This window comes from Aspergillus candidus, assembly GCF_002847045.1.
Source record: "Aspergillus candidus strain CBS 102.13 unplaced genomic scaffold BDW47scaffold_10, whole genome shotgun sequence".
Taxonomy (NCBI): domain Eukaryota; kingdom Fungi; phylum Ascomycota; class Eurotiomycetes; order Eurotiales; family Aspergillaceae; genus Aspergillus; species Aspergillus candidus.
This window is the reverse complement of record NW_020194015.1, coordinates 1-18,034: the sequence shown is the minus strand read 5'-3', so window position 1 is coordinate 18,034 and position 18,034 is coordinate 1. Positions and strand designations below refer to the sequence as shown.

Genomic DNA, 18,034 nt, shown 5'->3' with positions numbered 1-18,034 from the left:
CTTCAGTAAGCGCTAGGATTTCGAGTCTCGTATTTATTTGCCCGTGCAGCCTCGTTGTACTGCTTTTAACACCCAGATGACGGTCCAACCCCGCTCCTATGTCAATTCATCCCGAGGCTACAACACAAACACCCTGTAGATGACTATTGCTCACTAGCTGTTGCCCAAAGAACAGAGCGCTTGTGCATTTACATCCGTTCAGCGAGGTACTGTCATTCCAGCCTCGTCTACCATGTTGAACCCAAACGAGTACACAGTAGGCTGGATTTGCGCCGTCATGACTGAATATGTTGCCGCCCAGTCAGTCCTTGACGAGGAACATGAAGGGCCAGAGAACGTGGCCCCGAATGACAATAATACCTACACTCTAGGGAAGATGGGGAAACACAACATTGCCATTGCCGCCCTTCCTGATGGTGAATATGGTACAGATACGGCATCGGCTGTGGCAAGGGACATGCTGCATAGCTTCCCCAATGTGCGGGTTGGACTTATGGTTGGTATCGGAGGCGGGGCTCCGAGTCCAAGACATGATATCCGCTTGGGAGATATCGTAGTAAGTGCGCCAGGCCGTGATCATGGCGGCGTTTTCCAGTACGACTTCGGAAAAACAATCCAAACGCAAAGCTTTCAACAGGGCAGGTTCTTGAATCAGCCACCCATGGTCCTGAGGACGGCGGTCACTGGAATCAAATCTGAATACGAGAGAAAGGGCAATCAGCTGGAAATGAAAATTAACGTCAGGTTGGCACAAAATCCAGTGATGAGAGAGAAGTATGCTCGGCCAGATCCGAAGACTGATCGCTTGTATCACTCCCACATCCTCCATGTGGTAAGCGACCGCGATTATTGCATGCACAGTTGTTCAGATACACCAGAATCTTTGGTTTCACGGATTGCTCGAACAACGGAGCAGGGTCCAATGGTTCACTACGGCCTTATTGCATCAGCAAACCAGCTGATGAAGGATGCCTGCGTTCGTGATAAGCTGTCCGCAGAGAAGGATGCTCTTTGTTTTGAAATGGAAGCTGCTGGTTTGATGAACCATTTCCCCTGCTTGGTCATTCGTGGTATCTGTGATTACTCTGATACTCACAAGAATAAAATATGGCAAGGGTATGCTGCGATGGGGGCAGCTGTCTACGCAAGCGACTTGCTGAAAAAGATTCCTCCCGCTCGGCTTGAACATGAACGAAGGCTAGCCGACATTGTAGTATCTGGTATGTAGATCGAATTGCATTCATGATGGGCTTGCAATGACATATATTCCAGTTCAGAAAGATGTCCAGGAAAACAACCTGGCTACTCAAAGTATTCTTTCAATACAGCAACAAGACCAGATCAAACGTTGGCTAGCGCCGCCTGATCCGTCACTCAACTATCACAAGGCATTGGCACAGCGGCACAAAGGTACAGGTCTGTGGTTTTTACAGAGTACGGAGTTTACACACTGGAAGGCCCAGCACCACTCCTTACTATGGCTCCAGGGCATTCCCGGCTGTGGCAAGACAGTCCTCAGCGCCACCATGGTGGAGCACCTGACTGACACACTGCATCTCCAGCCGGTGTTATACTTCTACTTTGACTTCAATGACACCAGAAAACAGGCCTTTGATAATATGCTTCGGTCTTTAATTATTCAGCTTTTCTGCATGCGAGAGGCAAGTCAAAAGTATCTCAAAACCACATTCGCCTCTTGTAACGAGGGGCTGCAGCAACCCAGCAATGGATTACTCCAGAAGACCTTTCTTAGTATGATTGATCATATTGAAGACGTCTGGATTATTCTGGATGCTGTTGACGAGTGTTGCACGCGCAGCGCATCCGCAGAGGATGGGTTACTTGGGTGGATAGGAGACATACACCGTACACAGAAAAATATCCACCTTCTCTTCACTGGTCGAGCAAACCAAGATATTGTTTGTGAAGTCCAAGAATTGGAAGGATCCATTAATATAGTGGAACTCCAGAGCAGTTTCATCTGCGCCGATATCCGCGAATACGTTCACGCAAGGATCAGACTGAGCAAGGGATTCAAACGATGGCGATCGAAACCGCATGTTCAAGATGAGATTGAAAGAGGCCTAATGGAGCGCGTGAATGGAATGTAAGGCAGTCATAGTTTTCTCCCATCGTGGCCCCATTAGAAGCTAATATATACAGGTTTCGATGGGCAGCATGTCAGCTTGACTCGCTGCAGAAACATCTCGATGTTCGCAGTCTCCGTGCTGCACTAGAATGCCTTCCGGAGGGGTTAGAAGAGACGTATTCCCAGATTATACAGAGTATTCCCGAGCGTTACAAAGCGCGGGCTACACTAATACTCCAGCTTCTGGCCTTTTCTGAGCGACCGCTGCGGCTTTCTGAGGCTGTCGATGCCATAGAGGTGGATCCGGAAAGCGAGCCATATTTTGATCCGGAATATCGGATGCCCGATCCTAATGAAGTTTCCCAATACTGCTCCAGCCTTGTGATTGTGGTTTCCGTCAGTGAAAAGGATATTGTCAAGGCAGACGACAAAGAACTTCATCTGGCACATTACTCTGTCAAGGAGTACCTGGTCTCGGGCCGTGTGGGTGTACAATTCGATAAGCACTTCCAGCAGACGGAAGGGAGAGCCGCAATTGCTGAGATCTGTCTGGCATATCTGCTGCAACTGCGTGAGGACTTGACCAGACGCGAAATTATAGAAAGGTTTCCCTTCGCGGTGTACGCTGCACAGTACTGGATCGGCCATGCCAAAAGCAGGAAGAAGGAACAAAATAGTTTGGGTCAGCTGATAATGGACCTTTTAAAATCCCACCGACAGGCATACACCAATTTTCTTCGTTTATACAATCCGGACCGTTTGGTGGACGAATGGGGCCCGGATATATACAACGGAGAAATTAAAGCTGCCGCCGGGTTGTATTATGCTTCGTTGGGGGGCTTAGAAACGGAAGTGAAAGCGATTCTGGAACTCGGATGCGATCCGAATGCCCAAGGCGGCGTTTACAACAATGCGCTCCAAGTCGCCAGTCTTGCAGGCCATGATGCCGTTGTCCAAATGCTGCTTGACTGGGAGGTTGATGTGAATGCGCAGGGCGGACTTTACGGGACTGCTCTCCAGGCTGCTTGCAGCCGTGGTATCAACAGTATTGTACAAAACCTAATCGCTTACGGTGCTGATAGAAATATACATGGTGGAAGATACGGCAGTGCGGTCCAGGCTGCTGCTCAAGGCGGACATGCAAGGACCATTTTGATACTGCTTAACCATGGAGCCGACGTCAATGCACAGGGTGGAAAGTATGGCAGTGCTCTTCAAGCTGCCGCTCATGGAGGTCATGAAATCACCGTTCGGGCGCTTCTTGATCGTGGTGCTTCAATCAACGCTCGGGGTGGGGTTTACGGTACTGCCCTTCAAGCTGCATGTCAGGCGGGACATGAGAGGGTTGTTAGGTTGCTCCTCGCAAGAGGAGCTGACGCCCACGCTACAGGTGGACTATATAAGAGTGCTCTCCACGCTGCGTGCCAACAGAGTTGTGAATGTGTCGTTATCGCATTAATTAACCACGGGGTTGATGTCAATTCTGGGAACGGGACTAATGGTGATGCTCTGCAGAGTGCTTCTCGCGCGGGCCAGGACAGTGTCGTTGATCTGCTTTTGAGGAGGGGATCAAATGTCAATGCCCAGGGAGGGCGTTACGGTAACGCTCTCCAAGCAGCTTGTGCGGGTATGCATGAGCACATTGTACAAAGGCTACTGAAGAAAGGCGCATTGGTCAATGCTAAGGGTGGTAAATACGGTACTGCGCTGCAAGTTGCATCTCGCACAGGTGATATAGATATCGTTCAGATGCTTCTCGACAACCGGGCAGAAGTCAATACAGAGTGTGGGCAGTATGGAAACCCCCTTCAGGCAGCTTGTCGAGGAGGACATATGAGTATTGTTAAGATGCTGCTCGTGTGTGGGGCTAATGTAAATGCACAAGGTGGAAGTTACGCCAATGCACTACGGGCAGCGTCTTCCGGGGGGTATAGTGATATTGTCCAAATGTTACTCCATAGTGGTGCCGTGGAGGACGTTCCAAATGGATCCATTTGACATCAGTGCTGCTACTATGCAATGTACGGACAATACCAAACGGGTCCTTTATCTACGTTATTGCCAGTCACCATGCAGTCTCCGCCGGTCTTACTAGGGAGCGTGTCGGCGATGCCACGCAGCCATGGTCCAGGTACGATCTGGAGACACCCTCCTTATAGTACCGTCTGGTCAGTGTTGAAGAAAGGCTGAGTGATCCAAAGAAGATATTTGATCTGGCGCCATTCCTCCTGACCAAGTGTTAGGTCTCGAAGGTGATATTCGGAGCAAAATCGTTGAATGTGGACCGCAACCTTTTTGCACGACGAAGCATTAAGAACTTGGAATTCCAGCGAGTCTACACATCTTGAATCGGAACTTATTTTTGGCGATCCTCTTTGGGGGTTACAGAACGCTTCGCGGCGTTGACGACTTGCATTAATATAGATTGCCAGGTTGCGAATCTAAGATTATGGGTTGTAGTTCGAGCAGTTGCCGGATGTGTTAAGGGCAAGGCCTACACTAAGACTAAACTGTCGATGTCTGTCAGACACAGCGCACTGCCCTAGTAATAGAGTATATAATAAGGACTAAGTTTGATTAGTAGAGATTTTAATATAATAGACAGTATGCTAATAAGATATCATTATTAGAAGCCTGTACAAGACATGATTAGTTGATTAAGAGAGACCTTAGTCAGTAATAGGAAACTATCTTATTTAGAGGCAGCGGGCTGTAGCACCATGGCACTGACCAGACAGTACTATAAAGCTAAAATAGTTAATTATTACTTTACCGCGGTCAGGTTAAGGTGAGGGTCCTTAACCTGGCCTGACCTGGCCATTGCCCACTACTAAAGCCGCCCCGGCCTCAAAATAGTCTGCTGGCTCATAGTCCCAACCAACTTCCCCCCCACATCATCCCACACCCGCGCCTCACTCAACGCCCGCGCATTACCAGCAACAATCGTCTTCTGCTCCATAGTATGCCACCTGCTGAGATCCACCCTATGCGTCGACAGCCGCATCGAAAAGTCCAGCGTCGCGCACGCCCCCACCTGCGAGAGCATGTGTCCACTGTGCGAGACGGGGATGAACGCTAGCCCTTTATCCATGTGGAAGGCGAGTGCCGCGATCTGCTCCGCTTCGGACGAAAGCGGGGTGGGAACGTGGAATCGCTCCGCGCTTATCCTCGAGGGCGCGTCGTGGAGCCGCGAGGTGGGTGTCGGGAGGGGGTGCGCCGTCGTAAACCGCGTGATGTTCTGGTAGAGGAGGTTGATGTCGCGGTCTTGAGGGACGGACGATTGGTCGTCCTTGCGGGTCGCTGTTTCGGGTGTTGCGGAGTATAGCGCCATAGAGGCGTCCTCCTCCGTGTGGAAGTCTGCGGACGCGAGCAGGCACAGTGCCGGTGTCGAGCTGTTGTCCTCTTCCTGGTATACTCGGATGTGTCTCGTCTGGAAGCTTTTCGTGTCTCGGATGCGCTCTATCCGGCAGAGGAGTTTGCGGTCGTCGCGGGCGGTCCGTACGAAGTGTCCGGATATAGAGTACAGATGGTGCGATGGGGATACTGTCTGGTAGGCTGCGTTGATGGCTACCCCCAAAGTGTTTCCGCCGTACACGAAGGACGCGAGCGCACCCATTCGGATTGGGTGGTGGACTGAGATGAACTGGTCGTTGCCTAGTCCGGTGATCGCTATCTGTTGTGCTAGAGTTGTCTCTGCCATGGTGATTAATTGGGCTGTGTACACTTGCTGGTGAAGTGATTAAGCGGACGCGACTCAATTGCGGGGATGATCGCAAATGATAACTAAAAGCAACCGTTGTTCGTGAGAGAAGCCGATCCTTATTATAACGCTAATCTTTAGTATCGGTTGACTTCCTTAGTCCGAACCCCGAGGCGAACTTATGATGCTAAGCGTGAGGAACATTTTATCTCATGAAGTTCAGGTTGAGCCTTCGTTCCGAGATGATATTGTAATCCGCCAGAATATCTAGCACGAGGTTGCCGAAATACGGATGTCGTCTGGGTGGAGTTTCGGCAGATGACAATATCTGGCATTCGATGTAGTCTTCTCATCTGTCAAGCTAGAATTTTTGAGACGCTGATCATGACTGCAATATCATAATGGTAGCATTTGATTTTACACAACACAAATAGGCCCTGTACTTTACGCCTCAGGCCGGGAACTTGATATGTTGATTAAATATGTAACGCAAGCGATACACTGATAATGAGGTGGTATAGGCTACAAAGAGCGATACTCGATCGCTTCCAGGAACTCGGCCTAGTCACGCAGTATCGAAACCAAGACGAACGTGCGAACTATAGCAAGGGTAAGATCTGTGCGCTGTTATGAGAAGCCGCCACTGCAGAAGTTCCAGACCTCTCTTAGAAAATGAGGTCGGGAATGACAATCGGTACCAGTGATTGGATAGCTGGTTTATGTCCAGTCAAACCATAACCGTTATTATGATACTAGGGATATCAATCCCATTAGTGATAATCATCGCCGAAAAATCGGTTTGGTCACTTCATTGAAAGTGCCAATATCGGTTGACAGAACCGCAGCGGCTAGGGCTGGATCGCCCTATAACTGGGAGGGAGATCTGTCTGGTAAACTGTCTTACACATAATGGAAGGTTGACGCTTTTTTTTGCTTACGATAATCATGTGGAGTTGGCATGCTTTGATAACATGATTCCTTGGTCCAGATATGAGCAAGGGGATGGCTGATAGAATCTTTGGAGGCTTTCGTGAAGCCAAACCTATAATATGGTATTATGTACGCACAGTATGGACTATAACACCAGGTAAAAACTTAATCATCATTTTTTTGGGACACCATCCATAACAGCTGAATGACTGACAGCCCATGTATAATGTGAGGGGACTCTAGTGGCTCTTAGGAGACCAACATGTTTGAAAATATGTGTCGAGAAGAAACAGCAATGAGGATAACAGGCTTTACTCACTAATTAGGTGGTAGACTACCCTTTGACTGCTTGTGCTCACTATATTCCACGGCACTTTCATGGAACTCGTGTCTGATACCAATCCAGCTTCGCTATCTCTCCCAGCTATGGTTGGTTGGCTCTTGATATCCTACAAGAACAACCCTGACAAGATGATTGTGTAGACTAGCTGGCCAACACCAGCCCACGGTTTGATGATTATCTATACTGGCGTGATCGTGTACCAGACGCATTGAAACAATAGTAGCTACTGGTGTACCATAAGTAGGTCAAAAAATATCTGTGCCTCGTAACAAATAACACACTAACAATCTGATAACCCCCGAGGGGGATATCTACCCAGCGCTTCCCATACCTCAAAGCATGAAGCGTGAAAGCAAACACATGAATTTTGAGCACAAGTGCCCATACATAAAAGTCCGAAATAAGCTTGTAAACCGGTATAATCGTGGAGAAACGACACCGTTGGATCACAGTCTGTGATTCCACGCTGAACCTTTCCATCACCGCATTGTCGGCAGACGTTGCGGTGTTCAATAATACCGAATACCATCCGCGTCAGAGATCATTTATAGATCCTTCTTGGGAGTACCCTCAGACTTCTCGGAGACCTTATCGCCCAGGTTGTGGTACTCACGGGTGAGACCCTCGCACTGCTTCTTTAGAGTCTCAATGTCCCGGTCCTTAGCAGCCAGCTGGTCCTTGAGGCTGCCGATCTCGCCAACCTCGCCGGCCTGCGCCAGACGGCGCGAGTCCTTGCCGCCGGCCTTCTTGTCGCCCTCGAGGAGCTTGACGCGGTCCTCAAGACGGAGAACCTCCAGGATCATGGTGTAGGTGCGGTTGAGGATAAGAGACAGGAACAGTGTGAAACCGCAGAGGTACATGTTGCGCTGCGAGTAGAACTTGCGGGCCTGCACCTCCATGCGATCGGTGCCCAGGGCGGCGGCTCTGTTACTTATTGATCAGACCTCGTTATTGGAAAGCAGGAGAGTTAAGGGGGCACTCACCCCATGGACTCCTTGTGGAAAGAGGACAGCTCCAGCTGCACGCGGTACACGCGGTTGACGCTATCAATGAACAGGATGAGGATAAAGATGAAGGTAATCTGAGGCCCGATTAATGTTTGTTGTGTTGATAGATCGGGTCCAACACACCTTCAAGCCGTACTGGAGCTTCGCGATGACGGGGCTTTCCGAGATAAAGGCAAAGAGCTTGCGCTTGACGACAAAAGGGAGCGGGACAATGAGGGCCATGAAGACCCCCATTTCGAAGACGAGAAGACAGAATACCTGAGTGCGTGTATGGTCAGTTGGGGTTCGAAATCAAGCTTCCGTGCTGCACATGGATTCTGAGACGTGGCCGGCTGTAGGCGGCAGCGTATCCGCAACTCGCGATACAACCACAAAACCACAGGATTGTAACACTTACTAGACTGTAGTAGAGAGTCATTGTGGCTGGAGCTTTACAAGTCCCTCTTGAAATTGTCCACAATTATCTGAAACAGGAATTTTGGATCGGGCGCGGTTGTGGGGGATGTGCAAAAGTAAACAAAGACCTTCAGAGCTGAATAGGGGTTGTGGGAGCCCGAATGGCGATATAATCCAGTTGGATTTATACTCTAGTAGATGACTGTCTCGACCAAATGACGTCGAGAGCAGGATGAGATGTGGATTCGGGGGAAATGGAAAGTTGTGTGGGAAGGAAGGTAAGGTGGTCTGGCAGTGGTAGTGCGAGGAAGACGTCATCACGTCGGAAAGCTGGCACAGGCACGTGACCCGACCCTCTTATGCCGAGGATCGGTGTTTATGGGATACTATGGGATAGTGGTATCTACAACGCTTTCGATGTATGTACAAGATGTGTTTCCCCATCTTTAGTTTATGTAAATCTATATACGCGCAATGCTTAACCCTCCGCTTCGTAGGCATTCGACTTGTGCTTAGGTTCGAACTTGAAATCCTTGTGGGCGGGACCGAGGAACATCTCACTGCAGAGATCTTTAGCAATTGAATAAAACAGAGGTAAATAAGGGATACATACGTGATCTTAATCCAATCCTTGTAGTTGGGACTTCCCAAGAGCGTCTCCAACTCATTCCGACCGCGCCAAAGCGGCGGCCGATCTTGGATGTTCGGCGGCAGGTACTCGAGCAAGCCGATGGGCACATAGCGATACGTGAAGCTCAGCCACTCGCACAAGAAGCGTCTCGTTGTGCCAATTCCGTGTTCGTCGGATCCCCACGTCTCCAATCCATACTTGGCGAATTTCTCAATGTGTGTCAGACGCTCGGTGGCCGACTTGTCCAGGTACTGTCCGGTCTGGATCTCCTCGAAGACCCACGGCTTGATCAACGCGCCACGACCAACCATCACACTGTCGACCCCAGCATTGTTGATATGGTTGTCGTAGTCCACATGGGAGTAGCAGTCGCCGTTTCCGAGGAAGTAGGTCTTGCCCCCGTTGGGCTGGTGCCGAGCGTCTGGCTCCCGGATAGTGTCGGCGACTTCGTCGGTCTTCTGGTTTAGCCGCTTGATAAGGGCGGCGCACTCAGAGATATATCCCCAGTCGGCCAGTTTAGTGTACCGCTGCTGCCTGCTGCGGCCGTGGAGAGTGAGAGCGGCAATACCCGGAGGTCCGGCGTCGCGCTGGTGGGACTCGAAGCCACCTAGGAGGAGGCGCTCGGCCAGTTTCAGAGCATTCGGGGCGTTGTCTCTAGTTCCCATGCGGATCTTGACGGAAATGGGGATTTCCTGGGACACGGCGTTCATACCGCGGAGAATCTTCTCCAGCTTAGACGGGTGCTCGAGCAACGCGGATCCGGCTCCGTCACGGAAGAGAAGATCGATCGGACAGCCGCAGTTCAAGTCAATGACACGCAGGTTGGGTGTAAAGCGCGACAGAACTTCGGTGGCTTTGTACGCTTGCCAGGGCTTGTTTGATGCGATCTGGGCTCCGAACTTGAGATCCTTCGTGTTGTCGTAGCCCTGGACGATGTCCTTCCCTGAGACGGTGGGGGGAAGCATTTCAGATTCATGTCCCTTCAGCAACGCCCATTCTGACTTGTTGCCTTGGATCAGTGGCATGCTCATCGCCATCTCCGAGTAGGTCAGCTGGGCGCCGAGCTCCGTGCACACCCGTCGGAAAGGAAGGTTGCCCTGCGTCGTCAGCGGCGCCAGAGCTGGAGTCTCCGGGCCAAAGTACAGGCGTCTCTTCTCCGACGGCAGGAACGGAGGCTCCACATAGCGGGCGCGATACTCCTCCTTGTCATCCTTCTGCGCCTGAGTCATTGTCTTGTCCACCTTCTCCTGCTCGAGTTGCCACGAGATATATGTATCGGACCGAGAGACATCGACCTTGCGCCGAGACAAAGCCATCTTCTCATCCATGGAAATCACGTTCGCGAGACCCTCCTCGTTGACAAAGGGCAATACCGGCTGCGCTTTCTTCTTGCGCTCCTCGTCCTCAGTCAAGACCAATTCTTTCCGCCCGTCCTCGGTGTCGCGCTCAACCATATGCGATCCGACAAAGCGACACTTCCAGCCTGAAAAGCACTTTCCCTTGGCCTCCCAAACAGGACACACTCCATTGAACACCGTCAGATCCTCTCGCTTGTGATCCTTGAGATACGTGCGCAGGTCATGCTCAAAGCGACACTTCTCGCCAAACCCGCACTTCGCAGGCGAGAACTCGGGCGCAAACATCCTGCTGGAACAGAGTCCCTTGGCATCGTGCGACCTTCCAAAATCGCGACGGTAATTGGCTCCTCCAGCGGCCTTGTTTTTCTTCCCGCCCTTCTTATCCCTATCGTCCTGGCGCTCGTCGTAGCCGGCCGCTTCGGCCGCGTCGTCGGGATCCGCTTGGGGTGCGGGCGCGCTCGCTTCGGGCTTCTGGATGATAAACCTGGGATACTTAGCAACACGATCCAGCACACAATCTGCGCCACTTCGCGAAGTATGTACTTACTCGGCTTTGACGGGGGCGTAGCCTCTCCGCTGATCGCGCGCATCACGCGCGTCACGAGCGTCAGTGGGAGCCTTCTCACCCGACGACGACGTCGTCGTCGTCGTCGCATCATCTAATCTCGCTTTCTTGGCGGGAGGCTCCTCGGTGTGGTCAGATGGCGGGACACCATTCTTCGTGGGGGCCTCCTGCGGCGCTTGTGCCTGGATGTTTTCCGAGTCCATGGCTAGCCCCGCGATGTGTGATTTGCGAGGGAGAGAGGTTGGGTAATTCTTTAAGCGGCACAGTTATAATGGGGAAAGATAAACGTCCGTGTATTACCAGACGTCTGATTCAATGTGTGCCTGAAAAATAACCCTTCTCCGCACCGATCTCGAGTATGGACATAGTCCTGGCGATAAAAATTTCGGGCTGGCGATACTGGCGTGGAGAGGAGTTTGTAGTGTTTGCACATGCTGGTGTGGGGCATCTCGGGTGGCGCAGGGGCGACAATTGGCCACTGATTTGGTTGGTTCGTACAAGATTGTATAGATTGGATGGACGATTTTTTACCTTAATCATTAACAATGTAGTTCAATATATTGGAGATAATTGGTTATTGGATTGGGAACAAATGTGCAGTATTTGTATAGAGATAGGTCACTCGTTTTACTTTGAAGATGCTTGTTAGTCTTATGTGTTTGTAATGTGGAGTACTATCACGCCAAACATATTAGGTTATCTAGATATAGTAGAGAAAGGTGGTGAACTAGTAAATTGTTTATTAATGCTCTAGTAAGATAGGACACTGCTAAGTTCTGTGGATAGTGTTTACACTTAGGCAGGGGACCACAGCGATGGCAAGATTATATACACCCCGCCTGGATATACTGCTATGGGCATGTATAAAACCCCAATAGCCCTGACTGAAAAACAGTTCCTCGAGGATGGAAAGCGATGAGTGCTCACTTTCATCTAATTGCTATAATCTCCCAAGACAATAGATGGACGATGGTGAGCTCTCTTTTCCCCGGAAGAGAATCGAATACCTGTCTTCAAATGACAGGCATATTCATCACTGGGAATCTATTTCCCCAAGTAGAAAGGGCATACTAGACCATGGAAATAGAGTTACAACTTCCCTATGCAACAATGACACGCAACTTAGCACCAAAGCTGTCCAGCTTTGTCATGTACGCCAGTGGTACCTGAACGAACCACGGTGTCACATATCATCCAAAAAAGGGAATACATTCCTGTCTTCGTCGGATACTTGAGCTCCTGGGTTTTAGATGACCAGCTGTCTTAGGTTTCATTGTAGGCATTCTTGTCTAAGAAAAGCTGTTGTGCTGAAGTCCAGACAGCCCTGGCTCGGCCAGCAGCTACGTCATTGACATCCTTGAGTTCGATCCGCCGTGTCGATAACGGCTCATCGAACGAAACCGGGGATGTAGCCTGCCCGCAGATGCACGGATGAAGGGCCCAATTGGAGGTAAGACATCTCGAATTCCTTGCACTCCGCCCAACAGTTGAGAGGTATCTCGTACAACATGCTGGATCATTCGGAAATCAATCCCGGGGACAGTATGACATAAGGTTACATGTCCCTTGCCTTTGACTCTGCACTGGGGTTGACGTTACCATCGGTATGTATAGGGATCGTACATGTCTCTCTGCTTCCGTTCCGTGTGGGGATTTCTGCCGCCCCGGACGGGGTGATGGTGGGGTAGAATGGAACCTTCCAAGTCTGTATATTTGGTTTCTGGGACACAATATAATGACTAAACTAATTTCCTAGATGACGTTCCGGATGTGGTGTACGGATCTGGCTGTCTTTGGTTTATGTGTTGGGTTGGATCTGAGGAATGTCGTGCAACATGCCGTTTTCACATTCCTGATTACTGACTGTCTCCCGTGTTTTAGTTCTTCTAGTCCAGTGGATTGGGTAGGTTTTGCATGAAGGGCTATTTATTGCTCTATCAATATTGACCATGGTGGTACAAACCTACAGGTGTTGTGGAACTGAAGACGCAGTTGAATAATAGACGCAATTGTATTAAAGATGCAATTGAACCATAGGACGTCGAGTGCTGCCAGGATTAAGAGGTGATAACTATTTTAGGTGACAGACAGCCGGTTCCATCCGGTATGGATGGCTGAGAATATCCGCATATTGTCTTGTCCTAGGATATTTGCCCTGTGAGGGACTTGGTTTGGCTCAGAGCAACTAACCTGCCCTAGAAGTTTGATATACGAGACTACTGGAGGTGAGCAGTAGCTACCAGGATCTCCACCGCAGTCTGTGTCAGAAACACAATATTGAAGCATGAGAAGTCACATCCATGCGATATTTTGGCCAGTGGCTCTATGTAGCTGCAACCATTCCTTACCCCAAACAACACAATAACCGGAGACCATTAGTGATATGACTAAGTTAGTAACTAAGGTATATAATAACTGAACTATTTATAGCAGCTGATACTAGATGCTAATGCGCTAGTCACTCTTATAATAAGCTTAAATTATTACCGTCAGGTGTTAATTACCCTTTTATCAGTAGTTCCAGGACGGTCCGAGACGGGAACCGCCCTTGAGCATACGTTGTTAGTAGTATAAAGATACGTATCTATTCAGCTTTACATCCTCAGCTCATTGCCTGGCTTGTTACTCGTGTTGGATAGTCCCTCACATACCAGGAGGCCAAAGTTATGTCTAGAAGCTTGATCCACATACCGTAGACGAAGTAATGGGTCTATATTGGTATTTGCCAGCAGCGTTACCAAGCCATCGTAGTTCTGGAAGAATTAGATATGTTATGAAGAACTACTCAATTGGGCAACCTAGCTACTCATCTAGTCATCGTAGATATAACCTGACGATGGCAGTTGATCCCAATATTTCATTTCTGGTGGGATCGCCGCTCTCGGTGATCCTTTGGTGATCATGTCAAGGTCTCGTTTAGACATGGTAAAACCTGGTAAATACTCGTAATAAGACCGTTTAACTGACAACCATCACAGCATTACAATATGGTATTTGTAGTATTATAGCGCATACTGCCACTGCATAGCATGCTCATTTCCATGCCGACCTATCCCTACCATATCATCTCAAAGACACTCTCAACTTCTCATGCCGGCTTCTGCGGGTATCCAGGCGGAAAGGCGGATTGTAGAGCCGAGGCGTCTACGTAGTACATAGTTACCCATGGTTCGTTCATACAACACACGCATGCACGCACGCAACGTACACGCACCTCCTACACCAACAGCTGGGAAGTCCGGGATCCGAGCGCTTGCATCAGTCTGACTCGAACGCCCATCCCATCCCTGGAAACCGAGCGGGATGGGGAGGAAGGGAGAGGGGTGGGGATTAAGTCCAACAACACCTGCATGTGGGCGCCCGTTGGCCCTTGTTATCAACCTACTTACCTTATCGACCGTGTTTGATCCTGATAGGTAAAGCTGTTGGCACTGACCTCCCCGGATATGCAGGTCAGCAATGACATCAACCGATTGTGATCCCGTACTATACCTCTTTGGGGGGGGGGATTCGAAGGAATGGGCGGTGTAAATCTACAGCTATACGAGTGAGGGGAAGGAGGGCGTGGTTGCGATTGGAACGGTTGCGCCACCGATCTGGGATGGATTTCCCTCCTTTCTTCTCTCTGCCCTGCCATCCCCGCTCTGTAATAACAGTTGAGATTCTTTGGAGAGGACATCTGATGAGCATCATTACTATTTCATATTCTTTCGTTTCGAGTACTAGATATGCATCGAATGTAATAGATATTGATTAGTTCCACGCTAGAAAGGCGGCAGAAGCATGGTGGAGGGTGGCAAGTTTCACCGCTTGAACGGGGCCGCTCGACAGACTTACTGTTTTGGGTTGCTGGCCGGGGTTGTCTCGGGGACTGCCTCGTCTTCGGCAACAACCTACCGATGGAATTGAGGTACTGATTGTTATACCATATAGGCGTCATTTTGCTAAGTAGTGAGTAATGTAGTAAGTACTAAGTAGTATAATATTGCCGTTGCCCCGTTGCGTTGCATTTGTTGTTATTTTAAAACGCCTGACAATCTATAGGTTGATCCACAGTCCTTCAACTTAATTTCACCTACCAGTTCCCTCCAACTACCTGTACATCGTATCTCCTGAGAGGAATCATACGCCCATTTCTCAACTCCTATCAAACTTAATATGAGACATGAGGCTGGCGGGATCAGCGGAGAAATACCCGACAGGTTATCCTATTCTGACCGTCCGCCTATTAGACATCCCGGGGAAGTCAATTCGTCCTGCGCTAGACAGGGAATGGTGATGTTCGGACGATATGATATTGTTTGCTTCTTTCTCTCCTCATCGGCTGACGCCTGAAGGTTAGGGGCGATCGGTCGTGGAGACTAAAAAGATGCAGGACGGAGGACAGGTGTACGTATTGTTATTTGTCACACTGTTCGTAGATGGATCCTTCGGTGTTACAAACCCATCGCTCTTCCACATGGAGGAATGAATCCCTTTCCCTGTGAGGGACATGGGGATGAGGGTAACACCAAAACATCGCTCCTCCAACCTAGACTAATAGAGAAAGTCTTTCGCCAGTCGCCACCCCGAGGCGTACCCGGGAGCCTTGGAAATGCCAGCTGTGCTTTACCTTCACCTCTTCCCATGGCAGAGAGGGGACCGTCCGCAGTGGATCTCAGATGATGAAGGTCTCCATTCGCCTGGAGCTCGACGGAGCACACTCCACAGCGTGCTGTCGAGTACCCTGGACCGGTGAAGCGTAGGGATGGCCATCCCCATCGAGTGGATATATCAGATTAGAACATCGCAAGTCTCCTCAGATCTACGGGGTATCTGTACAAGGGTGTCGAGTAGATTGTCCAACCGACTTCCCCAACCGAAAGAACGTCGACAGACGCGCCCCCTGTCATCTTGTGATCACGTCGCCAAGACCCAAGGCGTTGTCCGGCGTGGCCATTGGATTTTCCCACTTGAATTGGCTCTGGGGTCGACCAATGATGTAAGGTGATTTCCCTACGTTTGACGCGGCAGATTGGCTGCTCCTCCCGGTACCTACAGTAGCGTTGGCTTACGGGGAGGGGGGATGCTCTGTTGTGGAGCCGATGGTGGACGAATATCGAGTCGATACTCGATATTATTACCTATTGTGTCTTGGTATGACTATTGACTATTCGAGACATGAGATTTCGAGCACACAGATGATCATAACACATGTTCTATAGGAATGGATGTCGAGATAGACCGAGGCGGGTGGCTGATCCCGTATGATGGTGGTAAGAAAACGGTAAGATGGAAAACCCCCAAGACGTACTGACTACCGTCGCTTAGGACCTTCTAGAAAACGTGGGAAGACCGAGGCCGACCAGAGAATGAGAGGCCCACTTGGAGGCAGAGAATGGAATATCAATGGATACTAGCTTCTTGAAAGTGAACCTTGGGTAGAGAAATTTACCGTGGGGCTTACCCACTAGACAGAGGACAGAGGATATACCGACGTAATAGGTACCTCAGTATGGATGAATCCGTATGCACTGGTATTAAGTGATACCGACAACTCCCGTACTCTCGATTCGGATCTTACAGGTAGGAAGTAAGTGCCTACTAGGTAGGTAGGTAGTGTCTTTGTGCGGATTGATTGGACGCGATATCTACCGCGGATGCCGCCGGGTCACGGAGATTGACTGATCGAATCTGGATGGCTCATAATGAGAGGATGTTGCGATCAAGGGGCCATTCATCCAGGCATGACTCGCCTGGATGGTTTACAGTGGCAACGTAAAGAAGTCATCACGATGAAATAATTGGAAGAAGAGTTGAAATCACTAAGGCTGATAAGATGACTAACTCGGACGCCCCGGTGTAATGACGGACTCCGCGTATCTGGATTACCGGATAATTACGCCACTCTTTATAATATGAAACTCGCATCCTTTCTTCCATCCCGTCTGTTATTCCTGCCAGTTGCCTTTGCTTCTTTGTCTGGATGTCCATCCTTCTGTAATAAACATCAACATTCTCCTTTCTACAAACCACAAGATCTATACTACACACAATCAATACTATTGCCACTACTCTAGTCTGTCCAGCTCATCGGAACCTCCCAGCCCATCTCCAACAGGGTAATAATCATCGTTACGTCCCGCCACCGTTCCCGAATCCGTCCAGTCAGTGACAGTTCCCGCCCAGCCAAAGCGGGACAACTTCCGAACGAAGCGTCCTCTTACGCTGGACTGTGGGATCCCGCCTAAACTAACGCCGTTTCTCTCAACTTTCCCTCCCATCATTAAATTACAACCACTTTCTCTCCTTCAATGGTCCGATCGTTAGAACACTCCTTGAGCCCCCCTCCGCCTTCTCTACATCATTCTCCCCTCCTTGGTGATCTGGATAGAGCCGAGACTCGGGATTCGACCCCCGTCACCACTCCCCGAGGTTTTGGCCTGCAACCGCGCAGACCAGATAGGGAAAAGGCATCATCGTCCGATCTTCCCTGGCCTCAACATCCCCTCGATCCCGACGCCGGCGCCGACGACTACCACCACCACCATCACAATAACAACAACAACAACAACACCACCAGCTACACCTCCTACTTTGATCCCACTGCCTTTCCTTCCAGTTTCCAGGAGCTTTTCGATTATCCTTACGTCGAACCCTTCACCATGACGACCGGTGCCGCCCCCATCGACATCGCCACTCGTCAGACCTCGGTCTCTCCGCCGGGACAGCAGGCCTCCAACCTCACCTCCGCCTTGCAAAGAGCCAACAATGGCGAGCGATCCGGTAGCCTGTCCCATGCCCACGGTGGAAGTTTGGGTATGTTCAAGCCTCCCCCGCCTCGCAAGGATTCCATCGGCACGGCCACCGCCCAATGGGGCAACGGAACGAAACCCATCTCCGTCTCCGGATCCAACCGCGATAAGCAACGACGAGAGTCGTTGGCTGGGAGTTTGGTCGGTGGGATGAGTTGGGGTGGGATATCGGTGGGAAGTTGGATACGTGATGAGTGAGTACCCTTTAATATATATATCTA

The 18,034-nt window shown here is 50.1% G+C and overlaps 5 protein-coding genes across 5 annotated transcripts; 2 read left to right on the top strand and 3 right to left on the bottom strand.

The window, feature by feature from the left end:
• Window positions 1–232: 232 nt before the first annotated feature.
• BDW47DRAFT_116140 (uncharacterized protein) lies at window positions 233–4,087 on the top strand (the record flags this gene model as incomplete). Its single annotated transcript, XM_024814890.1, has 6 exons — window positions 233–1,220; window positions 1,273–2,107; window positions 2,164–2,707; window positions 2,810–3,064; window positions 3,209–3,433; window positions 3,521–4,087. The coding sequence occupies 6 exons, from the start codon at window positions 233–235 to the stop codon at window positions 4,085–4,087; spliced, it is 3,414 nt and encodes a 1,137-aa protein (XP_024673943.1).
• An 832-nt stretch (window positions 4,088–4,919) lies between these two features.
• Window positions 4,920–5,789, bottom strand: BDW47DRAFT_123886 (thioesterase family protein; the record flags this gene model as incomplete). Its single annotated transcript, XM_024816143.1, has 1 exon — window positions 4,920–5,789. The coding sequence occupies one exon, from the start codon at window positions 5,787–5,789 to the stop codon at window positions 4,920–4,922; it is 870 nt and encodes a 289-aa protein (XP_024673942.1).
• Window positions 5,790–7,041: 1,252 nt separating this feature from the next.
• Window positions 7,042–8,725, bottom strand: BDW47DRAFT_101943 (putative BAP31 domain protein). The gene is made up of 4 exons (XM_024811755.1): window positions 8,467–8,725; window positions 8,193–8,327; window positions 8,046–8,143; window positions 7,042–7,986 (listed from the first exon to the last, which is right to left on the bottom strand). The coding sequence occupies exons 1-4, from the start codon at window positions 8,485–8,487 to the stop codon at window positions 7,608–7,610; spliced, it is 633 nt and encodes a 210-aa protein (XP_024673941.1). The 5' UTR covers window positions 8,488–8,725; the 3' UTR covers window positions 7,042–7,607.
• Window positions 8,726–8,899: 174 nt separating this feature from the next.
• Window positions 8,900–11,291, bottom strand: dus3 (tRNA dihydrouridine synthase DUS3). Its single transcript, XM_024818917.1, has 3 exons — window positions 11,002–11,291; window positions 9,079–10,938; window positions 8,900–9,025 (listed from the first exon to the last, which is right to left on the bottom strand). Exons 1-3 carry the CDS (start codon window positions 11,220–11,222, stop codon window positions 8,944–8,946), a joined length of 2,163 nt encoding a protein of 720 aa, XP_024673940.1. The 5' UTR covers window positions 11,223–11,291; the 3' UTR covers window positions 8,900–8,943.
• A 6,021-nt stretch (window positions 11,292–17,312) lies between these two features.
• Window positions 17,313–18,011, top strand: BDW47DRAFT_123883 (uncharacterized protein; the record flags this gene model as incomplete). The annotated part of the gene is made up of 1 exon (XM_024816142.1): window positions 17,313–18,011. The coding sequence occupies one exon, from the start codon at window positions 17,313–17,315 to the stop codon at window positions 18,009–18,011; it is 699 nt and encodes a 232-aa protein (XP_024673939.1).
• Window positions 18,012–18,034: the final 23 nt, after the last annotated feature.

What these genes read in the sequence shown, in the direction of transcription:
- dus3 (XM_024818917.1), bottom strand. Translation starts at nt 11,222, where the DNA reads ATGGACTCGGAAAACATCCAGGCACAAGCGCCGCAGGAGGCCCCCACG. An exon ending in TACGCCCCCGTCAAAGCCGA is followed by an intron (nt 10,939 to 11,001) that starts GTAAGTACATAC and finishes TAAGTATCCCAG; the next exon opens with GTTTATCATCCAGAAGCCCG. An exon ending in AAGGATTGGATTAAGATCAC is followed by an intron (nt 9,026 to 9,078) that starts GTATGTATCCCT and finishes AGATCTCTGCAG; the next exon opens with TGAGATGTTCCTCGGTCCCG.
- BDW47DRAFT_101943 (XM_024811755.1), bottom strand. Translation starts at nt 8,487, where the DNA reads ATGACTCTCTACTACAGTCTA. An exon ending in AGCTCCAGTACGGCTTGAAG is followed by an intron (nt 8,144 to 8,192) that starts GTGTGTTGGACC and finishes ATCGGGCCTCAG; the next exon opens with ATTACCTTCATCTTTATCCT. An exon ending in TTCCACAAGGAGTCCATGGG is followed by an intron (nt 7,987 to 8,045) that starts GTGAGTGCCCCC and finishes AATAAGTAACAG; the next exon opens with AGCCGCCGCCCTGGGCACCG.